Below are 27,143 nucleotides of genomic sequence, written 5' to 3' on the forward strand. Positions count from 1 at the left end.
CATGATAAACATCGAAAGAAGAATGCAATAGGAATTTCAGGGTAAGGTGCCTTGTCACAGGCGTTATCGTCAAAGCAATATGGCTACGTTGACCGTCGTGATATTGTAACATCATTTAAGAGGGATTGAGGAGACAGAAGACAAGGGAAAACTAACCTGATGCTGTGGTCAAGCCCACAACGGAGTAAGTGAGGATAAAGGTTGAGTATGCTTTCGAAATGTCAGTCGCTATCGCTGGAAAGACTGCATTGACGTGTCGTGAAGCATCTCGATCAGAGGATAAATGAATTGTCGTCGTAGCGTGAGCTCGGACATATGCTTGTCGTTTTCATTTTGGATCATCATAGAGATGATGTGAAATGCGAATGCAGGGGCCAGTCGGCTACTCACGTCTTGATTATCTGAGAATTGGTTAGCCCAAGTCGCCTAGTGCTTGCGAGCAAATTTGGAAAAGAATCGCGTGTCAGGAAATGCATGAATGGTAAAGTAGGATTGTGTCTGCATCGAAAACTCGTATAAGACTCGTCATCTAAAGGGTTCATCAGGAAGCGAGGATGCTGCTGAAATATGTAAAATTTTACTTACGGTTAGGTAGAGCCAGAGAAGTCTGAGTGTTAGGATTGAATGGCAGAGTACTAGCACTTGAGGCATGTTAGCCTCAATGGCCCGAAAACATCCAACAAGTGAAAGTAGATGGTGACGAGTCAGTGGGCGAGGTTTTCTAGGCCTGCCGCAAAGTGGCTTTTCCTGCTCATGTGGTATGATTCGGAGCCCAGTGCCGCTTCATCATGAAAGGTCGGGTGCGGGTCGAGATGAGATATCGCATACCTTGCTAGTAAAATCTTTTTTAGGTCAGCACAAGCTACTACATGCCTGGCAACAAGTGTGAAGAGGGGAGTCTCAATCAGAAATAGCCATTTTATATCGTCAAAGAAGAACTCAGCCGGTAATTTCCAGCGTATATTGTAAAAGAAATGATCATCACGAGAGACGGGGTAGGATGCAACAGGAGACGCTGTATATGAACGTACCATTTCAGCCAATATCGGGCGATGAGGAAAGCTTGAGCATTCTCGCAATGATCCACCGCTTGGTGATGAAAGAGCTATTCCAAGGTCAGCGCGTGCTCAGAAATTGCAAAGTGCAAAAGCGAAAGCGAGATCAAAGTCTTTCAGACTGACGTGTAAAAAAAGAGGTTTCATTCCATTTAGGTCAAAGACTCTAGTTTGCGGTGTAAGGTGTCATCAGGAAGAAATGAGTAGCCGCGCAAGATATTGCGCCGTCTAGAACGTACCTCAGCTTGATTGTTTGTTTCTTTTTGTGTTGTTGAGAAAACCTGAAGAAGCTTGGAAGAGTAAAAGTTTTTGTAGAGAAAAAGCTCGGACAAAAGTTGCAATGTGGGGAGCACGGACCCTTATTCTTCCGCCTCCGCATCTCCCAAGCAAAGCAGAAGTATAATGTTCGGCGACGAGCGACGAGCGACGAGCAAGAAACGGTCCACATCGAGAAAACTCAGTGAAATATGGATCTCTTCAACTGGATTTAAGATTGCAGCTCTCGAACTACAAGGGTTTCGGTGGGGTAACAAGAATTGTGGTTTGAGATTTGGGGAGGTTGGTGAACAAACAGAAGTGACCCTGATCTCTCTCGATTGCCATCACGTGATATCGCGTTCATCCTCACGCGCCTTTCGTGACATCGAGTCTGTGACGCCATTACTTCCTCCGTACCGCCCGTAGACACAATATACCAACCATTTATCTTATAGAAAGATGCCTGAGATCGCAGAAGGTCCGTTTGAGACCCGAGTTTCGAGATGAAGATTCCAATGCTGAGCCTGAAATAGTTGCCCGTATCGTCCATTTCCTACGCCTTCATGTGGTCGGGAAACGCATCGTATCCGCTTCTGCAATAGATGACAAGAATGTGTTTGGCAAAGTTGGTACAAGTGGTGAGGAAGTAGAAACTGCTCTGAAGGGGAAGAAGGTTAGGAATTGCCTGCTACAGTTTGCGTTCATCGTACTCATCATTCTAGATCGTTTCTGCAGGAAGCCAGGGGAAATACTTCTGGTGAGTAAACTCACGGCGTTGTTCTAAGATCAACCAATTTACCAACGGCAGGATCACCCTTGACAAACCTCCGCATCTGGTAATGCATTTTGGAATGACCGGTAAGCAAGTCTAGCGAAGAAACGAACCCAACAAAACAATACTAAGTCAAAGGGACAGGTTGGATGCACATCAAGGACGAACAGACAGCATATACCAACTACTATAAGAAGATGAAAGAGGGCGAGCACGAACAATGGCCGCCCAAGTTCTGGAAGTTCCAGTTCAAAACCGAGGGTTCGCCTGGCGTAGAAGTAGCCTTCACTGATGCGCGTAGGTTTGGTCGCGTGCGGCTTGTCGACTGTCCCGGAGACCAGATAAGGAAGCATTCGCCTCTGGTAGAGAACGGACCGGATCCAGTCGTCGACCTTGATCGTTTCACTGAAGATTACTTGCGTTCCAAGATGCGAGCCCGTCATGTCCCTATCAAGGCCCTCTTGCTAGATCAAACGATGATCAGTGGAATTGGTAATTGGGTGGCTGACGAAACACTCTACCAAGCTAAGATTCATCCTGAGCAATACTGCGATTCGTTCAACGATGCCCAAATCGCTACCCTCTATGAAATGATCCGCTATGTGTGTCAAACAGCCGTCGATAAACTGGGAGACTCAGACGAATTCCCCGAACACTGGCTCTTCAACTATAGATGGGGCAAGGGCGCAAAGGGCGCAGCGACCAAGCTCCCCAATGGCGAAAAACTGGCTTTCATTACAGTTGGCGGACGGACAAGTTGTTATGCGCCCGGCGTACAGAAGAAGACGGGAAATACAGCTCCCGGCATCAAAGAGGAGCCTCTGGAGGAAAAGGCCGAAATTAAAGCTCCCAAGAAGTCAAGAAAGAAGTCAAGAAAGAAGTCACCAGAGGCAGCCGAGGAGAACGTCCAGCCTCCAAAGAAGAAGCGCACAAAGGCGACCAAGAAGGAGACGAATGGAGACGCCATAAAGACTGAGGAGGCTGCCGAGGAAGCACAGCCAGATGTTGGGCGAAGAAGATCCACCCGCCTCAGGAAGTAGATGCCTAGTTCTGGCTCTAAGAATGCAATGGATGAGTAGCCAAATGGTCGAGCTGGCTTGTCTCGCCACACCGCATGAAGTCTTACAAACCGTGGCCTGGCGCAGGGTACATAGATATTGGAGACTCAGCCGAGTTCTCCAAACTTAAGGAGCATGGAATTTGCATTAACACGACATGGAACTGCATAAACTAATGACAAAAAACAGATATGATCTGGACCTGAAGCTGCCACGAATTACCTAATAGTCAACAACGCCAGCTTAAAAGCCAGGAACAAGCATGGGTGAGAGGAGGGATATCTTTTTCATTGTCTTTTCAACCGCCACTTTTCGGGACGCCATGAAACCCAGTCTATGCCAAAATACCCCCTAGGAATCCAGAAACAGATGCAAGAATACAGGAACCAACTGAAGGTGGTATCGTCAACCATCAATTGCCCTGTGGATATGTGTGAACATGAATCAAGTAGAACAACCAGCCACTCGCCCGCCATATTCCCAACAAATTCTCCTAATAACCATTTCCTATGATAATGTCGGTTTAGTTGCCATTGGACTCAGCGCCGTTGGCCTCGAGCTTTCCCTCAGTCTTCTCAAGGTATGCGACCAAATCAGCAATGGTGCAGACCTTCAAACCCCACTTTCGGGCGAAAGTGATACAATCCTCGCCTCTCAACATGCCATGATTATGACGAAGAGCCTGACCAGGGGCCTCCTCGCCGACGTCGACAATTTCGCAGATAACCGCGGCATGGGCCTTGCCAGCTAGTCGGCAGAAGTCAACAGCAGCCTCGGTATGACCCGGTCGCTGTCTAACGCCACCAGGGCGGGATCGCAGAGGAAGGACATGGCCTGGACGGCGGAAGCTATCAGGGCGTGCGTTGGGGTCGGCGAGTGTGCGGCAGGCTAGAGCGCGGTCGCGAGCACTGATTCCGGTTGAGACGGAGGGGTCGGCTGAATCAACTGAGATGGTGTAGGCGGTACCTCGAAGGTCCTGGTTGTCGGGGACCATCTGAGGAAGGTCGAGAGAGGTAGTGATATCGGGGGAGAGAGGAGCGCAGACGTAGCCGGAGGAGTGGTGGATAAGGAAACCCATCTTCTCGGTTGTAACATCTTCAGCAGCAATAATCAAATCGGCTTCGTTTTCTCGTGAAGGGTCATCAAGCACGACGAGGAATTCTCCATTCCCTGCCACAATCAATGTTAGCGCAGTGACACATGAGAGGATTATAGGAGCCACGTACGGAAAGCCTCGATCGAGTCGGGGATTGAGTCAAACTGGTTCTGGGGGATTGTTGCGGGCATCTTGGAGGTATGATGGGGAATAATGGCAGAGGAATTGGACAGTGCAAGGTATGGAGTGTTGCAACAGCAGCAATTGGTATCCCAAAGAGAAAGCCTTGGTTCTCGACCTCGGCTTGTGACTGTCTGTGAATGCGACGGTTGCGACGGGACGCACGCACGAGGAGAGCGGGTTCGGAGGCGGAGACGGAAGCGGCGGCGGCACGCGGGGGTTGATGAAGGGCCAAGTCAAGGAGGGGAACGGAACTGTTTTTTTTTTTACTGGGGACTCAGATATGGGGAGCCGATTAGGTGATTGTTAAGCACCAAGAAGAAGTTGAGTCAGCAAAGAATTGATTGAGTGAGGGAGCAATAATTCAGGCGATGGAGAGCGAACTGCAACTATCAAATATGCTCGGATACGGCATTTGATTCTCGCATCGCATGATTCAGACACAACCTTTTTTCTCCAAAGCAAGCCAAGCCCCGCTCCGCAGTCCGGTCTTAATCACAGCCGCGCGGTGAATTTCCCGCTCGCTTCCTTACGATCGAACCCGGCTTATCCGGTCTAAGTAAGCCCAAATCCCATGAAGGCCTATCTGAATGCCGAGTTACTTTCCCCTCGGAGCCATTGGTTGTGAACCCGTGGTGCATCGTCGACAGGGCACTGATGAGCTCACATGTCATTGCATCGTTGGTGATTCCAAAACGGTCTTTACTTGATCGGGCAGTTGAGGTAGTATTCTTTTGATTCTGATTGGTCAGTCATGGCTTACTCATGGCGGCTCATACCCGCACAGCCGGCTGTGCGATTAGTGTCACGTGTTTATTGCACAGCTGGCTGTGCGAATAAGGACTAAAGGCTTATCTGTACAGCCCCTTAATATTATTTTAATTATATTAAATTCAATAAAATAGCTATTAAGATAGGGTTTTAAAATTAAATTATATAAAAAATAGAAAAAAATTAATAAAAATCTATAATTATTATATATAAGCTATATAAGCTATAATAAGTAATTAAAGTATTAATATAATTAAACTTAATATAACTTAAATATAATAATTATAGATTTTTTATAATTTTATTTAAGTTTTTATAGATTTTAATTTTAAAACTTTATTTAAATAGCTATTATATTAAGCTAGATATAATTTATTTAAAAAAAGTTATTTAATACATTAATAGTTATTTATATTAAGATAATAAATACTTATAAAAAATCTTATAAAATACTTTAAAATTCAGATTATATAATAGATATTCTATTCTAATTTATATAATAATAATTTATATAACTTTTTATATATTTAAGTAAGATTTAACTTTAAAAGCTTATATTTTAATTATATTAGCTATTATAATTATAATATATATACTATTAAATAGCCCTTTTTTTAAGCTATATTCTAAAATACTATATATATATATATTATATTCCTAATTAAAAGAGATAAATAGCTTTAAAGTAAAATACTAGGCCAGCTGTGCAGATAAGCACGTGACACTAATCGCACAGCCGGCTGTGCGGGTATGAGCCGCCCTTACTCATTATGTCAGCTTTGTTGAAGACGTTGTCAGACTAAGGAATTGCGAAGCATCAGTCAGCGAGAGACGATAGAAATTCTTGGACTTTGGTAGAGTTGTAGTGGAACCGATGGCGGAACCGTCCGAGTGCACCCTGCGATCGAGTTGAATCTTGTCATCGTTGAACCTTTTTTCAGGGTCCATCGAGACTGACTATCTTATCTTGCTTGGCTTGCAGCTTTGTCATCCGCTCATCGATCCTCACATCATCCACACCTTACCCATTCCATTACTACCAACCAAACCGTGACCTCTCTTACTTCACCCCCCGAGCCTCCAAATATGCCGGCTCCGTCCCGGCCGGCGGGTGCCCTCTTCCGCAACCTCGCCCGATCAAGTCGGCGGCCTTTAGCCCTCCCATTGCCGGCGAGCCATACCATCGCAGCCTCTATTACGACATCGCCAACACCTCGATGGCACTCCACGTCCTCGCCCAACTCGTCACAGAATTTCTCCTCTGTCAACCCCGATGAGGTCTCGCACTTCAATGCGCTCGCCGCCGACTGGTGGGATCCTCATGGGTCCTCCCGGCTACTTCACCTCATGAATCCTTTGCGTCATGACTTCATTCGCGCTTGTCACCGCACCGACCCCGATTCTCCCACTCGAGACCTGACATTCCTTGATATTGGCTGCGGCGGTGGTATCTTTGCCGAAAGTGCAGCTCGTCTACCGACCACGAGACATGTCACTGCTATCGATCCCACCCCCGAAGTGCTCGCTGTGGCACGTTCACACGCTCGCAAAGATCCTGGCCTTCGCTCCAAACTCGAATATCGGCAAGCATCAATAGAAAATCTTCCTCTTCCTGCGACACCACAAGAGGCCTACGATGTGGTCTCTTTGTTCGAGGTTATCGAGCATATCGATGCTCCAGGCGCATTCCTGGACAGGGTGCGCCCCTTCGTCAAACCTGGTGGATGGCTTGTTATGAGCACCATCGCACGAACGTGGATGAGTTGGTTTACCACCAATTTCATGGCCGAGGACGTTCTGGGCATTGTTCCCAAGGGAACACACGACTGGAACAAGTATCTCAACGAGGAAGAGTTGCGAACTTTCCTCGCCGGTCGAGGCTGGAGCCACCCAATGGTGCAGGGTGTGATATATGTCCCCGGGCTTGGCTGGAAGCAGGTCGATGGCAGTGAAAAGGTAGGTAACTACTTCTTTGCTGTGCGTAAATCCGAGGCCTGATAGGGTTGGCTCAGATGTGTATGATTCATGTTGCTATACGGTTACACAAAAGTTTGGGGTCGCAAATGATCGAATGACAGTCAATTGTAATATAGTGTAAAATGATTAGGTAGTTCGCCAGCTGAAAGGCTCTTACTATGTAAAGTATAATCCGATAGGGGATTTGTGAACTATTAAATTGGCATGATTCCACATAAAGCTCCTGTAACAGGGTATGCGTCATGCGAGGATCAAACTTGGTCCTGCTAGAGACTACCAATGAGCATTTTGGTTGGTGAGAACTATTCTCTTCGCTCAGCTTACCTATTGTAGAAAAGAGCGTACCTGTATACTGTAAGGCTGGGGAGTTGTCGTCGTTTGCAATGTCAGTCAGAACTAGCAGTTCCTAATGTCGGAATGGGCACCACCGAACCAGTAACATCTCACAGCATGTTGCGGCTGTGCGAGCTGATACAGCTTCATGCTCCTGGATCCCTACCAGTAATAAGGATTTACAGCTTACCGGGATATGATCCTTGGCGTAACAGGTTTTCGCGTTGCACGTCAACTCGTACAGAACAAACAGTGCCTCACGTTGAGCATGAGGTATCTATTTGGTGTATTTGTTCTGAGCAACAGCGAATCGAATCTAGAAGACATCAATTATCTAAGAGGGTCTTCACATGTTTTGATAGGTACCTTAGCTAGCTAGGTATCCTTGACCAGACAATTACGAGGCACTCACTGTACGTCGGGCTTCATACAGCTACCCGAGACAACCCCGCCCACTAAGATCCAATGCCTTAGCCGACAACGCCAGGGCAGATTCCGCTAATTAAGAGGGCTGACAGACTCCAAAACGCCCTATGATGAGCCTCCGATACAGTGCAAGACCGGGTTCATGGCGGTACCTGGGGCGGCAGAAACGAGGGGTCAGTGGCTGCCCCGTAACTGCAGCTGCAACGGTTCCTCCACTCCCGTACCCAAGGATGGAACCCACTTGACCTGGGCTCCTCCTGGATTGATCGGCCTTTTCCTCTTTCTCCTAGCTACCTACATCAAATTCAAGGTACCATTTCTAATAATAATGACTGTCGTTCGTTGACAACTATTCCAGTGTTTCTTATTTCATCGTCTATCAGTCGTTTATTTCCAAATCAGCCTGTCATTTGTTTTTTTTTTTGTCTCGGCAGGTCTTGTCTCAATCAATCGCTCGCTGGTGTCTTGCTTGACTTGACTTTGTCTCGCCCTTTTAGTTATTGTCTTGCTATGGGTTTGATTATTTGTTGGATGACGACGACTCCTACCGTACCCTCTCACCACTCCTGAAATACCGGTACCTGATCGTTGCATTGCTACGAAACCACACCTCTTCCTCCGCCGTTATGGCGGTTCATCGCCTCATTTGTTCTCCTCTTTATATACGATTTTTGGTTGCTTCTGCCTTGGTGTCCCTATCATTCGCACAATTCATCCCTAGCTCCGATGCTGAGGCGCGTAACCTCACAGTCGTCCGTTCACCAGCAAATCGGGATGTGACTGTCTCTTATAAAACTCCCGAAGGCGTCTGTTCTACAGCATTCGACTCTCAAAAGCAGTACACAGGTTGGGTGTCGGTTCCCGGGGATTATCCAACCAATCTCTTCTTTTGGTTCGTCGAGGCTCGTGAGCGGACTGACAGTCTCACTATCTGGCTCAATGGAGGACCAGGATCCAGCTCACTCTATGGTTTCTTCACCGGCAACGGGCCTTGTGAAGTTGTCGAGAAAGGGTTAAATGAATACGAAACGCTTGTACGAGAATGGGGCTGGGATCGAGCCTCTAACATGCTCTTTATCGATCAGGTAGGCAAACCTCGAGTATCATCGCCAACTCACGAGAGCTCACATGCACCTTTCTAGCCCAACCAAGTTGGCTTTTCATACGATACGCCTACCGACGGCACACTAAACTTTCTCAGTCAAAATGTTACTGAGCCTCCAGTGTCCTACCCGGAGCTTCCAGAATGGCTCGTTCCCAATGGCACTTTCAGTTCCAACAATGGAAATTTTACTGCCAATACTACTGAGACCGCTGCCATGGCCGTTTGGCATATGGTCCAGGGCTTCTTGACCACGTTCCCACAGTACCAGCCTGCCTCGCGTTCTCGCAACAACTCACTTGGCATCAATCTCTTTGCCGAGAGTTATGGTGGTCGCTACGGCCCTATCTTCGCGGAAACCTTTGTACAGCAAAACGCACGACGGGAGAGCGGGGAGTTGCCACGCAATTCAACCATTGACGTCCATCTCAGTTCTCTCGGCATCGTCAATGGTTGCGTTGATATGGAGATCCAAGTACCTTACTATCCAGCATTTGCCAGTGACAATACATATGGCTATAAAGCTTTATCTGATAGCGACGCCAAGTTCAACCTCGACAAGTTCTCTGCTGAAGGCGGCTGTCGCGATCTTCTTCAAAAATGCGCCACCGATGCATCAGTCAGCGATCCCGAGGGCGAAGGGAACGAGGAATCCATCAATGAGATCTGCTTTGAGGCTCAAAGTAGCTGCAATGACATTCAAAACGCCTACTCTAGTTCAGGTCGTGGCTGGTACGATCTTGCTGCGCCCCTAGCCGACCCTTTCCCACCTATGACATTCTTGGAATACCTTAACCAAGACTCTGTGCAAAAAGCTATCGGTTCTCCTATCAACTTTACAATGACCAACATAAACGTCAATCTCGAGTTCCAATCCACGGGCGATCAGGCTCGTGGCGGCAATATCGCCCGTCTAGCTTCTCTCCTTAATTCAGGAGTACGGATTGCCCTGATATACGGAGATCGTGACTATATATGCAATTGGCTTGGCGGAGAAGCTGTTTCGCAAAGCCTGGCCAGCGAAGCAGGCGGCGAATACAGCATTCGCTTCCCTGACGCTGGATACGCACCCATCATCGTCAATGATTCATATATTGGTGGTGTTGTTCGTCAGTTCGGCAACCTATCTTTCAGTCGTGTCTACCAAGCAGGCCACGCTGTGCCTGCTTATCAGCCTGAGACTGCCTTCCAGATTTTTGCTCGTATCATCCTTGGCACTTCAATTTCTACTGGCAAGGACATTGATGCCGCCACGTATAATACTACAGGTGATGCCAATGCGACGCATACTGAAGATCTTCCCAAGCAATTGAACCCAACGTGCTACGTCCGGAACTTTCAAGGCAGTTGCGATGAGGGTGCCCAGGAACTAGTCAAGGATGACAAAGGGACTGTGGTCAACGGCATACTGTATACCTCGAAGGAAGATTGGCCGCTACAAGCAGAGACGACGGAGACACCAACGACATCAACTTCAGATCCCAGCTCAACATCGGATATGACCGGTGTATATACAGCAACTGAAACACCTGATGCTGCAGCATGGAGCCCGCCCAATTCAGGGCTAGTTGTTGCCATTGCTGGCGTTCTGGTATTGCAGGCTGTGGCATGAGCTCCCAAGTCTGAGGGAGCACTGTATTGTTTGTTGCACCTGCGCAGCACAAGCGGAGAACATTGTTATAGAAGAATTTTGGCGTTATCCCCCAAGGTTTTATGGGTAATGGTAATTAGCACCGGTTGGAAAAGCATCGCATTGTATGTTTCTTATTCGCATGAGGCTCGTTGAGCCAAATAGCACAGGGGTAATGAACACTCAAGATACCCTACGTTGTCATATATATAACATTTCTAGAGTAAAATATAGCACATTCCGGAATACCCTCTTGATTTCTATCCAAGCCCTTTGATTCTCTCGGGCCATTCTGTTCTTCAATTTCATTCTATTACATAACTATGTGCAGCATCTGAAGACTGTTCTCAATTGCTAGATTGGTTTCTATCAGTTCTAGCACTGGCGGGGTATCATTCTATCATGTCTTCGTAGTGAACAAACTCGCACGTTTGACCTAAACCCGTGGTCATTCTCCTCTCCTCTCCCTCTTGAGCGGCCTTCCGGGGACAGCCTGTGAGCCTCTAACTCGAAGTTCGTCGTCGCCGTCGCCTTCGTCATCTTCGTCCATCATTTCCTGCTGCTGCTGTGCCAGACGAACACGCTTGATACGGCGCGCCATGGCTTGGTCCTGGAAGAACTCGTGGTCGAATCGCGCACGCGTGAATTTCTGTACACTACGTTAGTCAACAGTACTTGTATGATGGAGAGTGAGCGGACCTGCGAGCATCCTGCTTGTGGACATTGAGACTCTCCTCGCATGGGTAGATACTCGAGCAGAGCGGCCTTCTCGAATGTATGTTTGCAGTTTCGGTTGGTGTAAGGATCCTTCATGGGTTGTAGTGTCAAGGGGCAGTTAATGCTCTTGACCTCGCGCTCAACAGCAATATCATCGTCGTCGTCTCCGCCCCCGGCACCGGCTCCTTTGACATCAATAGTCATGATAGGTTCGCCGTCGGAAGTAAACCAGCGTGAGGCATCGGGCAGTGGAGGCCCCTCATCGCCAGCCATAGCATCGTGCCACAGCTTTTTGAAGCCAGCGTAGTCGTTGTTGAGAGCATAACGCTGGTGGGCGGACATTTTAGTATATTCAGCGTCTTTCTTCTGGCGCAGTTCTTTGTAGATTTCAAGTAGGCTTGTTGCAGCCAGCGGCTCCTGCTCGTCGTCCTGCTCGCCGTCCTGCTCGCCTCGCTGAGCGTCCACTTGTCTTTGTTGGGCAGCTTCTGCACTGGCCTTGTCATACAACTCGCTGAACATGACATCTTCATCTTCCAATTCGGCTCTGCGATCAATCATATCACGAATGGCCTGTTCCGATGCCGCTGTCAGTGTGTTGATGCGCTCCTCCAGTTCAGGGAGATGAGCTTCAAGGCGTTGCTCGTCCTCGGATTTCTCTGTCTCTTTCTCCTCTCTTCGGGCTTTTAGACGGGCCAGCTCTTCACGCTGCACGCGCAATCTCTCGTGTATATCACTGATGCTAAAGCCAAGCAATCGGACAGATTCGTTGATCTGCTGTTGATATGCAGCCGTTGAGCGGGTGTTTGACAAGTCGTGCAGCTTACGGCGAGCAACATCGGTGAGTGGACATGTTGGTGGTTCGTACTCAGGTAACTCTGTAGATGAATTACCAGTGCGGTTGATGCCTCTCCGAGACATGTTGGGATCTTGATATGGCAGCTGTATAATTAATTGAGGATTGTATCGATGTTTGAGCAGTTGGTGTAGTGTAGTCTCTGTTAGCAACGCGACACGCGTTAATTGAAAGAGAGACGCGACATTCACATGGGTGTGTGGCCCAGTGCGCATCGCCTACCCTAGACCTGCCTCTTGCCCCATTTTGATTTGGCCGTTTTGAAAGCCTGTGGCTCTCATTGGTAGGCGCCCAAACGGTGCTACTTTACTAACACGGATTGGAAAGACATCTCGATGAATTGAATGTCACAAAGTCAGAGACGACAATATGACATGTTTCGCGAACGAACCGAACGGAGCAGGGGCTCAGATCACGCGCCTGTCGATCTGAAGAATGGCGGGAATCGGTGTCAATCAGGGTCCCTCCCTCTGGAACCCGAAATCGCAGCATCATTGATCCATATCGCCTTGACAAAATGAAGAGAATAACTAATGAGGATCAACTACCTGACATTTGTAGCGAGTGTGGTAAACGGCCAAAAGATGCACAGCAGTCATCAAATACGAAATCACGAGAATAGCGATCAATTGACAATGTCTGGGCAATGCATCGACGTCAACTGCACCTTCAGAAGCGAGGACGGGTTATCCTAGTAGCTCAACCCAGCCCAGCCCGGCTCGGCTGAGTTAGTACCTACCCACTCAGCGTCACCGGTGACGATAGTAGAGGTCTAGACTCTTTAAGGACCAGGCACAGTGTCATAGCCAGAGCCAGAGCCATAGCCATAGTCATGGACTTGGCCATGGACCTTCTCCAACATCTCGATGCACTTTTCGATGTCTGCGGTCGTTAGCGAAAACCGACCAGTGAAATCCTTGTCTGGGGCGTTTGTCTTGAATCGGAGACGAAAGAAAATAAGGCGGGCGGGACGGGGAGACGGAAGCCTCCAATATGCTTGTGTTTGATCATGGCAACCAAGACTTGGTTCCACGCATCGAAGCCTTAGCAAGCCATCGCGCCTCAACACCAAACAAACTCTTTCTCATCCTGGACCCGTGCATCGCGCATCGGCTACAGCATCGATCATGCAAAGACGGTTGCTTGTGAAATGGGCCAAGGCTCGCCAACAACGCATGCACATACGCATATGTGTTGCTTAACATTAGCGAGGAGGGTCCAGATCAATCGAGTCGAGGCCGACAAACGTTGATATTGGCGCATCGTCGATGCTATCAAGAAGCTATCGTGATGACGGGTAGACGAAAGCCACAACAAAAAACAAAAAAACAACCCGGAAGCGATCAATATCTCTTGCATCTGATGATCGAATTTGAAACGCCAAGAAGAAACAAACAAACAAACAAACAAAAATGACAGTCGATAATGAATCCGTGAGGCGCTCACTGTGTTCCGTCCGTATATTCGGCTTGATTTATGAAAGCAAACTGCCGACGACGAGATACAGTCCATCGCACCGATCCAGAGGCCTAGTTCAAAGTACTCAGCGATCTCAGCAGTACGTACCTTTCCGTTTCACCAATCTGACAGCTCGTTCCTAGACTAAAGTGGAGATCCTGGTCGATGAGTACCGATCTTGTGCCTCGAGACTGTTGCTGGCGATCTCTTCAACTGCTCGGGGACCATGAGAATCGAGCACTTTGAACCAATCGAAGAAGACCCTACGAATTGGGTTTCTTTACCCCTACCCATACGTATTACGCATACACCTGACTTGTGGTATTCAGACCCCTGCTTCAATGCCGTTCAATGACTGTTGGGGCTGTTTGTCGAAGCAAATATGAGGCTGTATTGCAAGCCCTCAGGACTCAAGAAAAGGTGCAAATCATGCTCAAATACAACCATTCACCCACGAGAATGTCCTCTCCTCATGCTCAGTGAGATGCGCGCTACTTGAACTCCCAAAAACCAACAGCTGCAGTTCAACACCATAAACAACACAGCACTAGTTACATACAGTACTTGGACAAGAATAGCTATACTCACACCAGATCGTCATCACCCACACCCCCAAAGCATCGCCGCCTCTGTCAATTCCTTTTCAGGGTCCATCACGATTTGCCTTCGCATTTGGAAGCCATTGAAAGCTCCGCCCGCACAGTTATTCCCTGACAAGTCTGACTGTCTTCTGGGGCCTCATCTGGGATAACTATCCAGCCGCATCCTGGACGATCCACGAGTTCCTCCTCACTTACCTGCTAGTCCATTCATCCCTCAAACTTGCAACCTATCCGCTTCTAACTTTTCTATCCGACTGATACCTGACGACTCCAACATCTTGCAACGCTGCTGACTGACTCCGTCATACCTGACCGCGTTTATTCTGGTGCTACCTCAGCTGGGGACACAGGGGCCCGGGTCTATATATCACCTTACTCATATCTCCTGTTATCCTCGACATGACAGCTTCCATGCGTGCCATCTCTTCAACACTACCTCTAGGCTTTCCAACATCTCGCTCGCCCTCTCCTCACTGCTCAGCCATGGCGTCCAAGACAGTTCCAGCTATGAATCCCTGGGAGGTCAATGCTCTCAATGTACGTTTTGGATGTAATCTTGTTTCAAAGTGGCACCCATTGACTTTTCATAGTATGAGTTTCCTCAAGAGGGCTCCTTCAACGTTGACGGCACAGTAAACTCTGCAGGTACTTGGCGTCGAGTTCAGGACCCCGTCATCTACCCCGGGCTCTACGCACCCAGTGGGATCGACATCATGTCCATCTTGGTGAGCCGACTTACACCGTCACTTCTCTGCCCACAGGCCACTAACAGTGAAACAGTTCCGTGTCATGGGCCGACCAAACCCTCAAGTTGTTCTTGGTCCAGTGGACTGTTCTGTCGCCCTTGTCGTGTGCGATATGGGCCAGGCCGACGCCCCCGTTATCTATGTTTCTGAATCGTTCTCCGAACTCACTGGATATACAGCCCGTGAAGTTCTTGGGCGAAATTGCCGCTTCCTCCAAGCACCGCCAGGGCATGAAAGATCTCTCGACAGGAAGGGGACGGACAAGGTCGCTTCACACCGCATGCGACAGGCCGTCTGTGCTGGAAGGGAGATTCAGATCCCCGTTACCAACTACAAGAAATATGGCCAACCCTTCAACAACTTACTCACCATAATCCCCGTCCCTGTCGATGAAACTGGCTGTCGTTACTGCATCGGCTTTCTGAGCGAGATGGATTGAGTGAACAAGCCAGCCGCGATCTGGCAGTGTTTGATAACACTGTCGACGACTTGACAACATAGTGATAGTCTCAATTGTTGAACCGCCAACGACGTCACCATACAGCGCCGCACAACGAAACAGGGGCTCTCTTCGATGAAACTTACAACGACACCAACTTCTTACACTTATTGGTATACGAACCTGGTCTGCCAGCGTCTTGGAGATTCTTGTCCAACTTGCGCTCACTCCATTTTGTGGAGATGCTCACCCAGTTCCGGTATCTCTTTGCTTTAAGGCATTTATGAACATTTACGATACCCTTTGCATTGGCATATTATTCTCTCAGTCAACACATTCACGGCTCCTTATATCAGAAGCACTTCAAGGTGTTCAGGTCTTTTTCTTTACTAGAACAAATGGTTAAGCGTTGTTATTCTGTCCCCACTGTTACTGTTTTTGGTCTTTTCTTATCATAGTTTGATGATTGACGCTCCCATGTGAAACTTTTGGATTTTTAGATTTTGTTAGCTGGAAACCAAGCTCGGGCTTGCCTAGTATAGCAACGTGGGCCAGGAAAAGACAGTTTTTTGTTTGTTTATTATAGACGTCGCTGTCAGGCACGAGCATATCATGTTGGGCGCAGGAGGAGTACATACATACGTACATTTGATTTGATTTGATTTGATTTGAGTTGAGTTGATTGATTTGCTTGGCATTGCGTGTCGTTTGACTTGAAGGGCGAAGCAAGATGGTCACGGGGACCCAAGTCAGAATACGATGGGATACAGTATCTGACCGCCGCTTTCAGATCATGGATACACATACTTGTACATACATACAATATAAACATTCTGAACCAACAGCATTTCTTGTTGAGCCGGCATTTATCTGTGATTGCCCCGTATCAGCCGGAGACCCTTGTCTCGATCTCCAGACCTCCCTGTCATGCTACGAGATCGAGCCAAGGGCTATACAGATCAGACCAACACTGTACTATTGCTGTACACTGATGCCCAAAAACTCAAAAAAACAAGTAAAGGGACAGCAAAATGGGTCCCAGACGTTTCCTGTCACTACCAAGCTTGGTAAAGGCGCAAATAAAGTTTTGTGTCAGAACTTGGCGATTGCTTCAACAAGTTATTAAGAGGGTCTGGGATATCAGCTCACAAGGGAACTTCATGATTTTACTAATAAACACATTCAACGCAAATTCCAGTCAGTGGACACCGCTCATCATGTACGTGGTGTCGATATCGGGTCGAAGTATACCAAGGAAACTCTCCCAGAGACTGACAGAGAGCCGTCGTGTAAGTGCGGTGATTACCTTACACACTTGCTTGACTTACACCTGAACAAATAACATATTTCCAATACTGAACTCCCTCGCATTTGCTTATTACTACTTTCAATTAAGGCGCCCTTTGCGATAAGTTTCCGCAGCAGGCTCCATGGTAGGATTTGACGATGATATCTCTGAAACACACGTCCTGGCATTCCATATGAAGCCGTCTTGGTCGGCGCTTTGATAAAGGCGACGCTCCAATGAGCCGGACTCTAGAGGCCTGTCTACGGGCTACCAAAGGGTGGGACAGTGCTTAGCTGACGGTCACACCTTCGGGGTCTTCTGACCTCTCAGGGATTCAAGCCAACTCAGCGTCTTTCTAGCAGTCCCTGTTTACCGCCGCTTTAGTCGCAATTAGAGAAGACTGACTAACTCAAAAGTGATAGACTAAACGAAACCATGGGTTGATAGTGCAGATGATACTCATAGGGACATGCCAGACTTCTGAAACCAAGGGATGACAGAGAGACACTGAGCTAAGCCTCCAAGTTCATTAGCATGAATCCAAGGATGTTCGCCCCTTGTAGAGACACCTAGATAAGTATCCTCGGTAGATCACGGCCCCGGATCTTGAACTCTGGAGAGACTGACTGTGCTTTTCAGGCTTGGTAGGAATAGCACTCGATGTAATTACTTGAGGAACCTTTGACTGCTCAGATAGTGGATATCCTTAGCTTAGAAAGCTTCTCATGGTGGGAGTGAGATGCTGCCTATCCAAGCACGAACAGTGTTTTACTTGCCGATGACCTAGAGGCTTCTGCCATACCCGTCATGATTAGATGGGGATATGCTATGTTTCATCTGAACTGTGCTTGGTATTCTTGGTAATACTCGCTCAACATGATAAAAGACTAACAAACGAAGAGCTTGGCTTTTGCTCCCTGTGATCCTATGCAGGTCCAAACCCAGATATCCCTAATAAGCACAACTTTTACGTATTTGCCCAAACTCCAGCCGTATGTAGAAAACAGAACCTCGGTCCAATATCTCATGCCTCGAGTTAAACTCCTCTGATTGAGAAGTTTCATAAATACCAAAGTCCAACCCTTTATCCAGTACCTAGTTTCAAGACACCCTACGCTATGCTGAACTCCGTACCATGTTATTTCCCATGACAGATAGATATATAGGCATTTACTTATGCCATGAAATCATCTTCAATGCTGCCTCGTCCACTGGGTTGGCTGAGATCAATCCTGCCAGCTCCGTCCACAATGTCATTAGTATCCTGTTCGCCTGGTGCAGACGTACTTGAGCGGACCTGCACCTTGACTTCGCCCTGGATGCCATCAACCCTTATCGTTGACACGGTGGTACCGCCAGGGGCAGGCCGAAGGTTAGGCGGTGGTGAGAGATTGACAAGTTCACGGAAGAAGTTGTTGGCAGCCTCGCAGCCGTCCAGCAGCCACTTGAGACAAATCGTCACTCGCTCCTTGGCATATGGGTTGTGGTCATCGTAGGCGCAGCAGTTGAGGAGAGGCACGATTCCGTTATACTTGACCATCTGCATCTGCACGTCAGGGTTTCCGGGGCTGCTCTGACCTTGAGGTGGCTGTAAGAGAGTGGCGATGATGGTAAAGATTTGTCCTTTGATCCCGGACCAGGGGAACTTATGCGCTGGCTCCTGTAGAGGAGGTGGTGGTGGCGATGGGGGGATTCCGTCATCTGTAGCAGCGTATGGTCTCTCGACCATAGGGTTGCCGTCACTGTCATTCCGAGGCGACCGCTTGGGGAGCTCAATAAGAGGCTTTTTGGGCACTCCAGCCTCCAATCCAGTCAATATCGTGATAAGATCGTAGATGGCCTCCCACTCGATCAGCTTGGCTCGAGTGTCCAGCATCTCAGCAACGGTCGTGAGAAAGTCAAGATACTGAGCCAGACCATCCTTGGCACGTTCCATATCCCAACTGTCCACTGGAAACTCGGAAGGGTCACAGTTCTCCTCCCGAATTTGAGCTTGAAGATGCATGAGGGCGGCACATTCGGGGACGATACGGCTTCGAAAGAAGCTCAAGAAAAAGTGAACAAGCTTAATGTCACGGGAATTGTCCTTTGTCTCCTGAGAAGCTGAGTTGTTGTTTATGCGAGCTCTGAACATGTGGTTGACAAGTCGCAGAAGGACAGTCTGAGCGGGCGAGATGATATCCTTGGGAATACGCAGCGAGTTCCAGGCGTATGGAATCAGAGCGCTGTGATGAAGGGCCTCCACAATCTGAGTAGTGACCTGGAAGATGAGAGACTGCTCATCCTTCTCCCAGACAGCAATGAAGACTAGCATCTCTCTGAGAAGACTCTTTCCGCAGTCGAGGGCCAGGAACATGCGACACCGGGTCTTCTGGAGGTTCTCGCCTGCTCGAGTCAACCCTGAACCGGCGTTGTCCAGAATACATGACTTTACAATCATGTGCAGAGCCTCGATTTGTTTGGGATCCAGGATGTTGGGCACCTCAGTTAGCAGACCGGTGAGTGGCCCCTCTCCATAAGATTCGTCGTCGTCTGCGTCTTCTTCATCCATGATATCCTCCACGTAGTCGTGAGCATACTCGTGATCATGATCATGATGGTGATGGTGGTGATCATGATCATGGTCATGATCACATTGGCATACGCACTCCTGGTCATCTTCGTGGCCATGGTCGTGGTCGTCATGGTCATGGTTACACTCGTGGTGATGGTCGTGGTGATGATCGAGATGGTGCTCATGATCATGCTCATGATCATCATGTTCACAGTGATGGCAATGCTCGTGTTCCGAGAGTTCTTCCTCCTCAACAACACCTGGCGGCGGAGAGTGGTCTGTTCCACAAGAGTGCGCGTATCGATGCACGAGGTTATTGCGACAATGTTCCAGGCGGCTCTGGGCAAACTCGACAGACGGCATCAGGACTAGCCATTCTTCGTAATTAGGGTCACGGGCGTTCAGCCACCAGGTATCAACTTCTCTCGAGACGCGCCCATATGCACGATCTTGTTCGAATTTGTCCGTCTCATCGGGCTTCCACACTGGGTTGATCTTGTCCTCGGTGTTGGCAACATCTCCAGGAACATCCACAGAGCCGTCCGGGAGCCAGTTCCAAGCCAGAGGTCTAATCGGGGCGAGGTTGCCGGGCGGTTTTGAGGCTTGGTTCTGGGCGTAATCTTTGAGCAGCTTCCTGGCAGTGTCACATAGCTTGGAGTTCCTATCAAGCCAATGCTGGACCTGTCGCTTTGCCACGTCTGGCCGGAAGCCTGAGCCATCGCCTAGACTATCCTCGGGACCCGAAAGTGCGCCGTCATCATCAAATAGGACATCAAACCAGAACGACATTTTGTTCCTGTCGTGTTTTGCAGTCCAGTTGTGGGCTTGCTGTAACGACGTTACCAGCAGCTTTTTGTCTAGATTCTTTCGTCAGTGTGGGAGTATGCGTCTCGACACCGCGGATACCTACATAGCTCTGTGACATCACCGAGTTTTAATCTCTGGTTCTCATCGAGAATCTCTCCGTCGTAGCCCTTGCTCGTTACGTTGACACAGAGAATGATGGTCTGATATACCATTTGATCAAAGTGAACCGCCGCGCAGATGTCTTGCGGCACCTCGGGCTCAGCATTCACGAGGAGATTCCTGGCAATGTGCATAAGCTTGATGAGAGTCGCTATATCCTCCTTAATTGTCGCATGGTTCATGACAATCAAGGCAGTGCTCTCCTGAGGGGTGACGCCTTTCTCCGGATCGTTTAGGCTCGACAGCGGCCCTACAGATCGTGTGGTGAGGCTCGGTATGGCGGCTGCAAAAATTCTTGTGAGCCAGATCCAAATCGCCACATTTCTTGAGATGGCCTCGCTGCACGCTCGTCAGTGATAAGGCCCGCATGAAGAGCGAGGCTGAGGCTTACCGAGCCTTGCGTATTGTGTGTGTTTTCTCCAATGTTTTTGTGATCATAGAGCTCACTTTAGCTGCTGTCTGAGGGCCCATGGGAGGAGACTGAGTGTAGTGGCCTTCAAGGCAGACGAGGGCGGCAGCGAAGCATCGCTCCTCGATAGTTTCATCAGGTCCATTCTCGTGAGCCTCGTTCAGCAAATTGACGTTGTCGAGAAGTCGGGTCATTTTATCATTTCTCGTCATGGCATCCGTATACAGTCGCCGACAAGTTGTGGCTGCCAGACTATTTGATGGGTGAGGTTGTGGTGGGCTAAATTTTGGCGGAGCTAAGTTAGGTACCTTAGTAGGTCGGAAAATTTTGGCCGGCTTGGTCAGCATAAGAGAGAGAAAGACAGAGAGGTAGAGAAGGTGAGGAGGATGGAAGGTAAATAAGTATGAGGCTGTGAATTTCGAGGCTACATAAAAGATGATAATATTAACTGGGGACAGACTTAAAACAAAACTGATTCAGCTCTATCACTAAATTATCAATACCTTGGTAGGGTCAATGTTGGTAGAGTGAAATGTTCACTACCTACCTTAGACGTAAAAGAATTCAGCCCGGCCAAACCAAAAGGTAACACAAGCTGTCTTGATAGAACAAAACCTCGAAATAGGAACAAAGGCGTAAAATAATCTATTGAAGTACTTGAGATGTATAGCTCTAGAATAACGTTTGATAGCTACTCCCAAGACTGGGCAGAGAATGACAAAATATTTACAGTGTACACAGCACAGAGCAGAAAGCACTATGAGATGATAATACATCATTTCGAGATAGTGTGTCACGTCGAGCCTTAGTAGGCCCTTATGATGACTGTAACAGCTTATCACAAGTCTATAAACACGACACGGTAAGTATTCTCTACCATAGTTGCCTCCCTACTTACCTACCTTATTTATGATCTTTATAATACTTTACAACGATAACAATCTCATGCCAAAAAATTTGGTATCTTCAAATGTGCCAACCAGCCAATGGTAGAGCTTCCAAGGGTCCACGACCCCTCCATCCCACCTCTCTCTGCCCAAGCACGTAACCTAAGCTTGGTCATGGCGGTGGGGTAGCTAATAAGGCGCCCAACTAACGTTAGTTCCAAGTTGCGCTGAGGACCAAGAGATATTTCCTCGCGACGACGATAACCTCTCATTCTCATCAACGTTCCAAGTCCTTGCTCCAACTAATCTCGGCTTCAATTCGTCAATATGGGTGACCTCCCCACTACGTTCGACAGTGTGTAGACCACCTTCTCTGTCCATATCAGTCAATATAGGCGCAATACTGATTCTCACATCACCCTCATAGAGCCTGTCCATATCGCCGTAATTGGCGGTACTGGTCTCGGTCAGCTCGAAGGCTTCGAGCCCGTCGCTGCTCTCAACCCTATTACACCTTGGGGAACCCCGGCCTCGCCGATCCAGATACTCTCCCACAAAGGTAGCTACGTCGCTTTCCTTGCTCGCCACGGTGTTCACCATCAGTTTGCCCCTCACGAGGTCCCGAACCGCGCAAACATCGCTGCTCTACGACATATCGGTGTTAGATCCGTCATTGCCTTCTCCGCCGTCGGTTCTTTGCAAGAGGAGATCAAGCCTATGGACTTTGTCGTCCCGGACCAGGTCATTGATCGCACAAAGGGCATCCGTCCCTTTACCTTCTTTGAGGGTGGTGTAGTTGGACACGTTGGCTTCGCCGACCCTTTCGATGCAGGCCTTGCCAAGGTGGTCAAGGCTTGTGCAGCTCATATGGAAGGTGACGGCGTCATATTGCACGAGAAGGGCACGGTCATTGTCATGGGTAAGAGACCTGTTGAAGCAGTGCCAATTTACCTGACCATCCTCTGACAAACAATCTAGAAGGACCACAGTTCTCAACTCGCGCCGAGTCCAACATGTATCGATCTTGGGGAGGATCTGTTATCAACATGTCGACCCTTCCTGAAGCCAAGCTTGCCCGCGAGGCCGAACTGGCCTATCAGGTGATTGCCATGGCCACCGATTATGATTGCTGGCATTCATTTGAGGATGTTAATGTTGAGCTGGTCATCAAGTACATGAAGGCTAACAACGAAAATGCCAAGCGACTCGTAGCGGGTGTCTTGGATCGACTTGCTGAGCTCGAGAACAGCGACCTGGTTCAAGCAAAGCACTGGGCTGGCGCCTCTCAAGGAGCCGTCAAATTCATGACCAAGCCAGCTGGCCGTGATCCCGAGGCCATGAAGAAGGTCGAGTACCTTTTCCCTGGCTTCTGGGAGGGATAAACTCAAGGTGCCTAGTCAGAAACAGAAAGAGACGGATATTCGAGGGTAAACCAAAGTACTTACATACACAAAGACGGATTGGCTTTTGCTGTCATAGAGGCGTTATTGTAAAGCGGCGGAATAATCATCGGTCATCGATAAGAGTCCGAATTCCATGCGTCTGCTTGCTCGTCGATGAGGTTATTTCGAATCATGCACTCGCCAATGGGCACAAAGACCCAATTGAGGTCAGAATAACGTGAGCTATTAAGAGCACAGGTCCAATTGCTGTCGATCAGACCTTTTTCCTTTTTTTGATAGGACAGTAAAGTACGCTCAGGACGTCGCCGGGCCACGACACAATAGTCAATGGTGTTGAATGACCCCTGGTCCCTGACAAGGGTTCGTTGCTGCATCGTCCACACCCGAGGCTCATGGCTGAGGATGGCTTTTTTTTTGTGGCAGTCGATTTCTGGTGTCACGCTCTGATGTCGTATTTTCTCTTTTGTTTCCTCAGGCCCTGCATATGCCCGTTGATGTGGCAAAAGCGGCTCTCACGTTGTCTGTCCAGCCCACAACGTCGCATGCATTGATGCTTCTCATGCCTGGCGTTTTCGCTGTGGAGCATTGAGGCCCGAGCCGTACTGTAAGAACGATTCAGGATATGAGCTGTAAAGCTCACAGGACCACAAATACTACCTTAGCTTTTCAAGCGTCGTTCCTGTGCCTTGTATCCATGTTCGTGAATCATATGTAAATCGGCAACGGCCCGCCCTAAAGGCAGATTTTGCCAGGGCCCTAGTCAAATGCTACCTGACATTTCTTGCAGCTCACATTAGTCTTGCAGCACGGGTGGTCGCTGTACAACGAACGTCCCTGAAGATGTCTTGTTAGTTATAACAGAAGATCTTATTCACACTCTTAACCCTTGAATGTTGACGGCAACCCTTGTACTTAGTGATGCAATAATTAGGTATGTTGCTTGAATGATAATTCAATCGTCTTACCTGCGTGCTGCCGTGTGCAGATATGACCGAATCCATGGACTTTGCACAGCGACAGGGGCGTAGCTGCTACCACACCCTCTTCGATGCGCGTCCTTTAAACGCAGACGCCGCTCGGCTGCATTTTGAGAGATGTTCGTTCGATCAACAAGATTCTTCTAGGCCGGGATCCAAACCCAATTCTGTGGCAGCGTATGCAATGCTGATTCCGACTCCGCGACCCCCTGTGCTTCTGTTGTCTCAGTTGTTTTCTCTTTTGCACTAACCATTTGTTCCTTGAGGAATCGAATGCCTGAGATATGTTGAAGCTGCGGACATCAGAGCACTTTTGCAGGGGTTCAAAATCAAGCCTGAATGCGTATTCCAGACGATGTCCTCAGCCCAATTGAGCTACTATATGATAGGTGGTCCCAGTGAGACAGCTACCATTTACAATGTTGCGATATATGAGTTTGGTTGATCGAGGCAATGTAAATCAGTGCAAAGTCAGTATACATCAGATGCCTGTCCAGCATATCCGGCTATTCGTCAGAATCAACTTCCTCTTTGTCTAACGAACGTTCTGTTATCCGTCATCAGAGACTCGGTACCTAGCCATCACCTCCTTACATCCATTTTTGGTAGGCGTAGCTGGCGGCAGTCTCGAAAAGCTGGCCGAGAGGAGTATGGGACAAGCCATCCCTAAAGACGACGTTATTGAAGAAGATCAACTGAACTTGCAGGCCGACCCGAAACACGCCGGTCCCCGTGTTGACAGGTCCGGGGTGCGATAGGTCCCGTCCACGTCGACTCCGTGGTCACGGCGCAAGCACAGGCTTTCGGCGCGGGAGAGCGGAGCATTTGAAACTAGAAAGATCCGAGTTTGGCAATGCTTGAGAGCTGTAAAGGACTCTAATAGCACACTAGCAATGGACTGGGTATTGACTGACGGGTGGCTCATGGTATCTACCAAGTCATTCCCAGGCATAGAATCAGAATCCACAGCATACGGAGTAGAGACTATCCGTAATATGCAGAAGGATAGCTGAAACGAGCCAACACCCCATGTTATCCACAGAAATCACCACGGCATGTCATATTTACTTTTGTGTCGTGTGCCTTTTCTTCTTCTTCTTCTTCTTCTTCTTCTTCTTTCAGCCGCTGTGTCAAGTATTATCGCTCAAGCGACCACTTCGCCCGATCTTGAGCTCTTAGGCACGAACAGCGTTGTGCTGCGCACATCTCTATAGTATCTCGGCTTTAGTGTTGATGTAACTCCATACATGACGATGACTTAACAGGGGAGAGGTGATTATGTGAAAATCAGAATGGCGGCGAAGCCAACGACTATACCTTGACTCGCGTGCACACACAACACTGCACCTTTATGCGTCCAATCCTTGGCTCCAGCTTGGCCGTCACTGACTCAATAATGCGTCGTTACTCACCTACGCCTTGGAGCTACGTTACCAAGCGCTGTCAAAGCATGGGCCCGCAGAGATTATGCTCTTGTGTGGATTTCCATCTACCGGTCTCGCAGCAGAACATAAGGTTGACGTGTATTGCAGTGGCTGTAACGCCAGCGAGTGCAAGCCTTCTTTTTGCCAACGGTTGGCTTTCTATGAAGGTCCGATATCCGCGCTCTCTTCGCCTCGGTGTGTTTTTGAAGCATCCGAGACCTCAACAATTGTGAGCTCTGTCGTACAACGTACACCGCACGGAATAGCAGCTGAGTTAATGATCAACGGGCATCAACACGCGTTTCTCCCTGGGTGGGTATCAGTCCTATGTTCATCCCACGTGGCATGTGACAGACTGGAAGCAGAAAGGAGAAGGAACATCAATACTCATCAAGACAGAAAACATGCAGGACGTTGTCGGCTGCACATAAGACAAGCCAGGGTGCAGCGGATCATTTAGAAACAATATACGGAGCGCCAACAACGTCTCACTCTCTGGATATCTGGGAAACCAACGTGCAGGGAACTTGCGAGGCTAATAAGCGATAGTGCTGTGGCTTGCTTGTCAAGTATCGTCGAGTACTGAAAAATCCATTGCACTGTGACGATGCTGGCTTCTCATTTGCCCATCATAACTGACAGAACTGCATCACTAAAGCCCCCGAGGCTCAACAAAGGCCGGCGGGTTGTTTTCCGGTCGAATGACAGCGTAAGCGAGCCGGCAATAGTGTTAAACCTGGTAGTTGACTAAGGTTGTGCAAGGATGGATGGAGGATGTTTGTGGAAATGTCTTGGATCCCGGATCACGCTTAAGGGAACCGCGGCCTCGTAATTGGCCTCGGCTAGCGATCCAGCAGGCACGATCAACTGCTCCTGCTGTTTCCGTGTTAGGTCCTTTTGGGGAGCCACGACTGTGAATTGAGGTCTTGGCGTCCAAAATATCTCAAACGTAGAGTATCATGGCATGACTGTATGACACGACACGACACGACATTACATTACATTGCATTGGATATAACTCCGACCGCATATTGGTCTTTAACCGTGCCGTGTCTTGTCTCGTTTATTGAGCAGTTAAAGAGCTCAAGGACAAGGATGGCCTGATATGATCAGCATCATCACCACCATCAGAACTGATTTTCAGCGGTAACCGGGAAAAGGAAAGGTTAATTGCTCGCTACTCCACATGCCGTGGCATGAATTGTGGTTCTCTCCATGCTTGTTTTGCTTTTTTGAGGCTCTCTCAACCTGACAGCTTCAACTTTGGACGACATGACCTCTCTGTGGTGGAAAGAAGATGGACCTACAAAAGTGCGTTAAAAAAGAGTTGTATGTCCCAAAAATGCATGGAATTGGTCGGTATATCGAGCATTGTGACATACCCATCTCAGTTAGGCTATCAGTGATTTCATAGCTTGTTGTTCATGTTGTGTGTTGTATGTATGTATGTATGTATGTGTGCGTGCGTTGTGTGCTATTCCCTGTCCATGCCCTGGTTTCTCGCTTGACCAATGCGTTACCGCCCAACAAAGACCTCGTCTGCATTCAAAAGGCAACTATCGAGGTGATAGCACGGAATAGCGTCCTGAGAGGCATCACATGAGATGGTATTGTTGGTGATAAACCAGTGATTAAGAAGAAACTAACTATAGATAGCCCTAACCAGTATCTTGGGAGGTGGCAAATCAGTCAAGGCTTGGGGACACCCACAGCCTTTCGGCCCTGAGGTCCGGTGGAGTCTAGAGACAACAGCTGTGCAGGT

The 27,143-nt window shown here is 48.5% G+C and overlaps 8 protein-coding genes across 8 annotated transcripts; 5 read left to right on the top strand and 3 right to left on the bottom strand.

The window, feature by feature from the left end:
* Positions 1-2,164: 2,164 nt before the first annotated feature.
* On the top strand, positions 2,165-3,125 carry J7337_008464 (uncharacterized protein; the record flags this gene model as incomplete). The annotated part of the gene is made up of 2 exons (XM_044826083.1): positions 2,165-2,171; positions 2,230-3,125. 2 exons carry the CDS (start codon positions 2,165-2,167, stop codon positions 3,123-3,125), a joined length of 903 nt encoding a protein of 300 aa, XP_044679000.1.
* Positions 3,126-3,666: 541 nt separating this feature from the next.
* Positions 3,667-4,430, bottom strand: RIB3 (3,4-dihydroxy 2-butanone 4-phosphate synthase; the record flags this gene model as incomplete). The annotated part of the gene is made up of 2 exons (XM_044826084.1): positions 3,667-4,313; positions 4,370-4,430. The coding sequence occupies 2 exons, from the start codon at positions 4,428-4,430 to the stop codon at positions 3,667-3,669; spliced, it is 708 nt and encodes a 235-aa protein (XP_044679001.1).
* A 1,846-nt stretch (positions 4,431-6,276) lies between these two features.
* Positions 6,277-7,188, top strand: J7337_008466 (uncharacterized protein; the record flags this gene model as incomplete). Its single annotated transcript, XM_044826085.1, has 1 exon — positions 6,277-7,188. One exon carries the CDS (start codon positions 6,277-6,279, stop codon positions 7,186-7,188), a length of 912 nt encoding a protein of 303 aa, XP_044679002.1.
* A 1,364-nt stretch (positions 7,189-8,552) lies between these two features.
* J7337_008467 (uncharacterized protein) lies at positions 8,553-10,640 on the top strand (the record flags this gene model as incomplete). Its single annotated transcript, XM_044826086.1, has 2 exons — positions 8,553-9,011; positions 9,069-10,640. The coding sequence occupies 2 exons, from the start codon at positions 8,553-8,555 to the stop codon at positions 10,638-10,640; spliced, it is 2,031 nt and encodes a 676-aa protein (XP_044679003.1).
* A 466-nt stretch (positions 10,641-11,106) lies between these two features.
* Positions 11,107-12,293, bottom strand: J7337_008468 (uncharacterized protein; the record flags this gene model as incomplete). The annotated part of the gene is made up of 2 exons (XM_044826087.1): positions 11,107-11,307; positions 11,358-12,293. 2 exons carry the CDS (start codon positions 12,291-12,293, stop codon positions 11,107-11,109), a joined length of 1,137 nt encoding a protein of 378 aa, XP_044679004.1.
* Positions 12,294-14,771: 2,478 nt separating this feature from the next.
* On the top strand, positions 14,772-15,473 carry J7337_008469 (uncharacterized protein; the record flags this gene model as incomplete). Its single annotated transcript, XM_044826088.1, has 3 exons — positions 14,772-14,825; positions 14,879-15,013; positions 15,069-15,473. The coding sequence occupies 3 exons, from the start codon at positions 14,772-14,774 to the stop codon at positions 15,471-15,473; spliced, it is 594 nt and encodes a 197-aa protein (XP_044679005.1).
* Positions 15,474-17,935: 2,462 nt separating this feature from the next.
* On the bottom strand, positions 17,936-20,884 carry J7337_008470 (uncharacterized protein; the record flags this gene model as incomplete). Its single annotated transcript, XM_044826089.1, has 3 exons — positions 17,936-20,172; positions 20,226-20,620; positions 20,673-20,884. 3 exons carry the CDS (start codon positions 20,882-20,884, stop codon positions 17,936-17,938), a joined length of 2,844 nt encoding a protein of 947 aa, XP_044679006.1.
* Positions 20,885-21,904: 1,020 nt separating this feature from the next.
* Positions 21,905-22,959, top strand: J7337_008471 (uncharacterized protein; the record flags this gene model as incomplete). The annotated part of the gene is made up of 3 exons (XM_044826090.1): positions 21,905-21,932; positions 22,005-22,496; positions 22,556-22,959. 3 exons carry the CDS (start codon positions 21,905-21,907, stop codon positions 22,957-22,959), a joined length of 924 nt encoding a protein of 307 aa, XP_044679007.1.
* Positions 22,960-27,143: the final 4,184 nt, after the last annotated feature.

This window comes from Fusarium musae, chromosome 6, assembly GCF_019915245.1.
Source record: "Fusarium musae strain F31 chromosome 6, whole genome shotgun sequence".
In the NCBI taxonomy this organism is placed as follows: Eukaryota; Fungi; Ascomycota; class Sordariomycetes; order Hypocreales; family Nectriaceae; genus Fusarium; species Fusarium musae.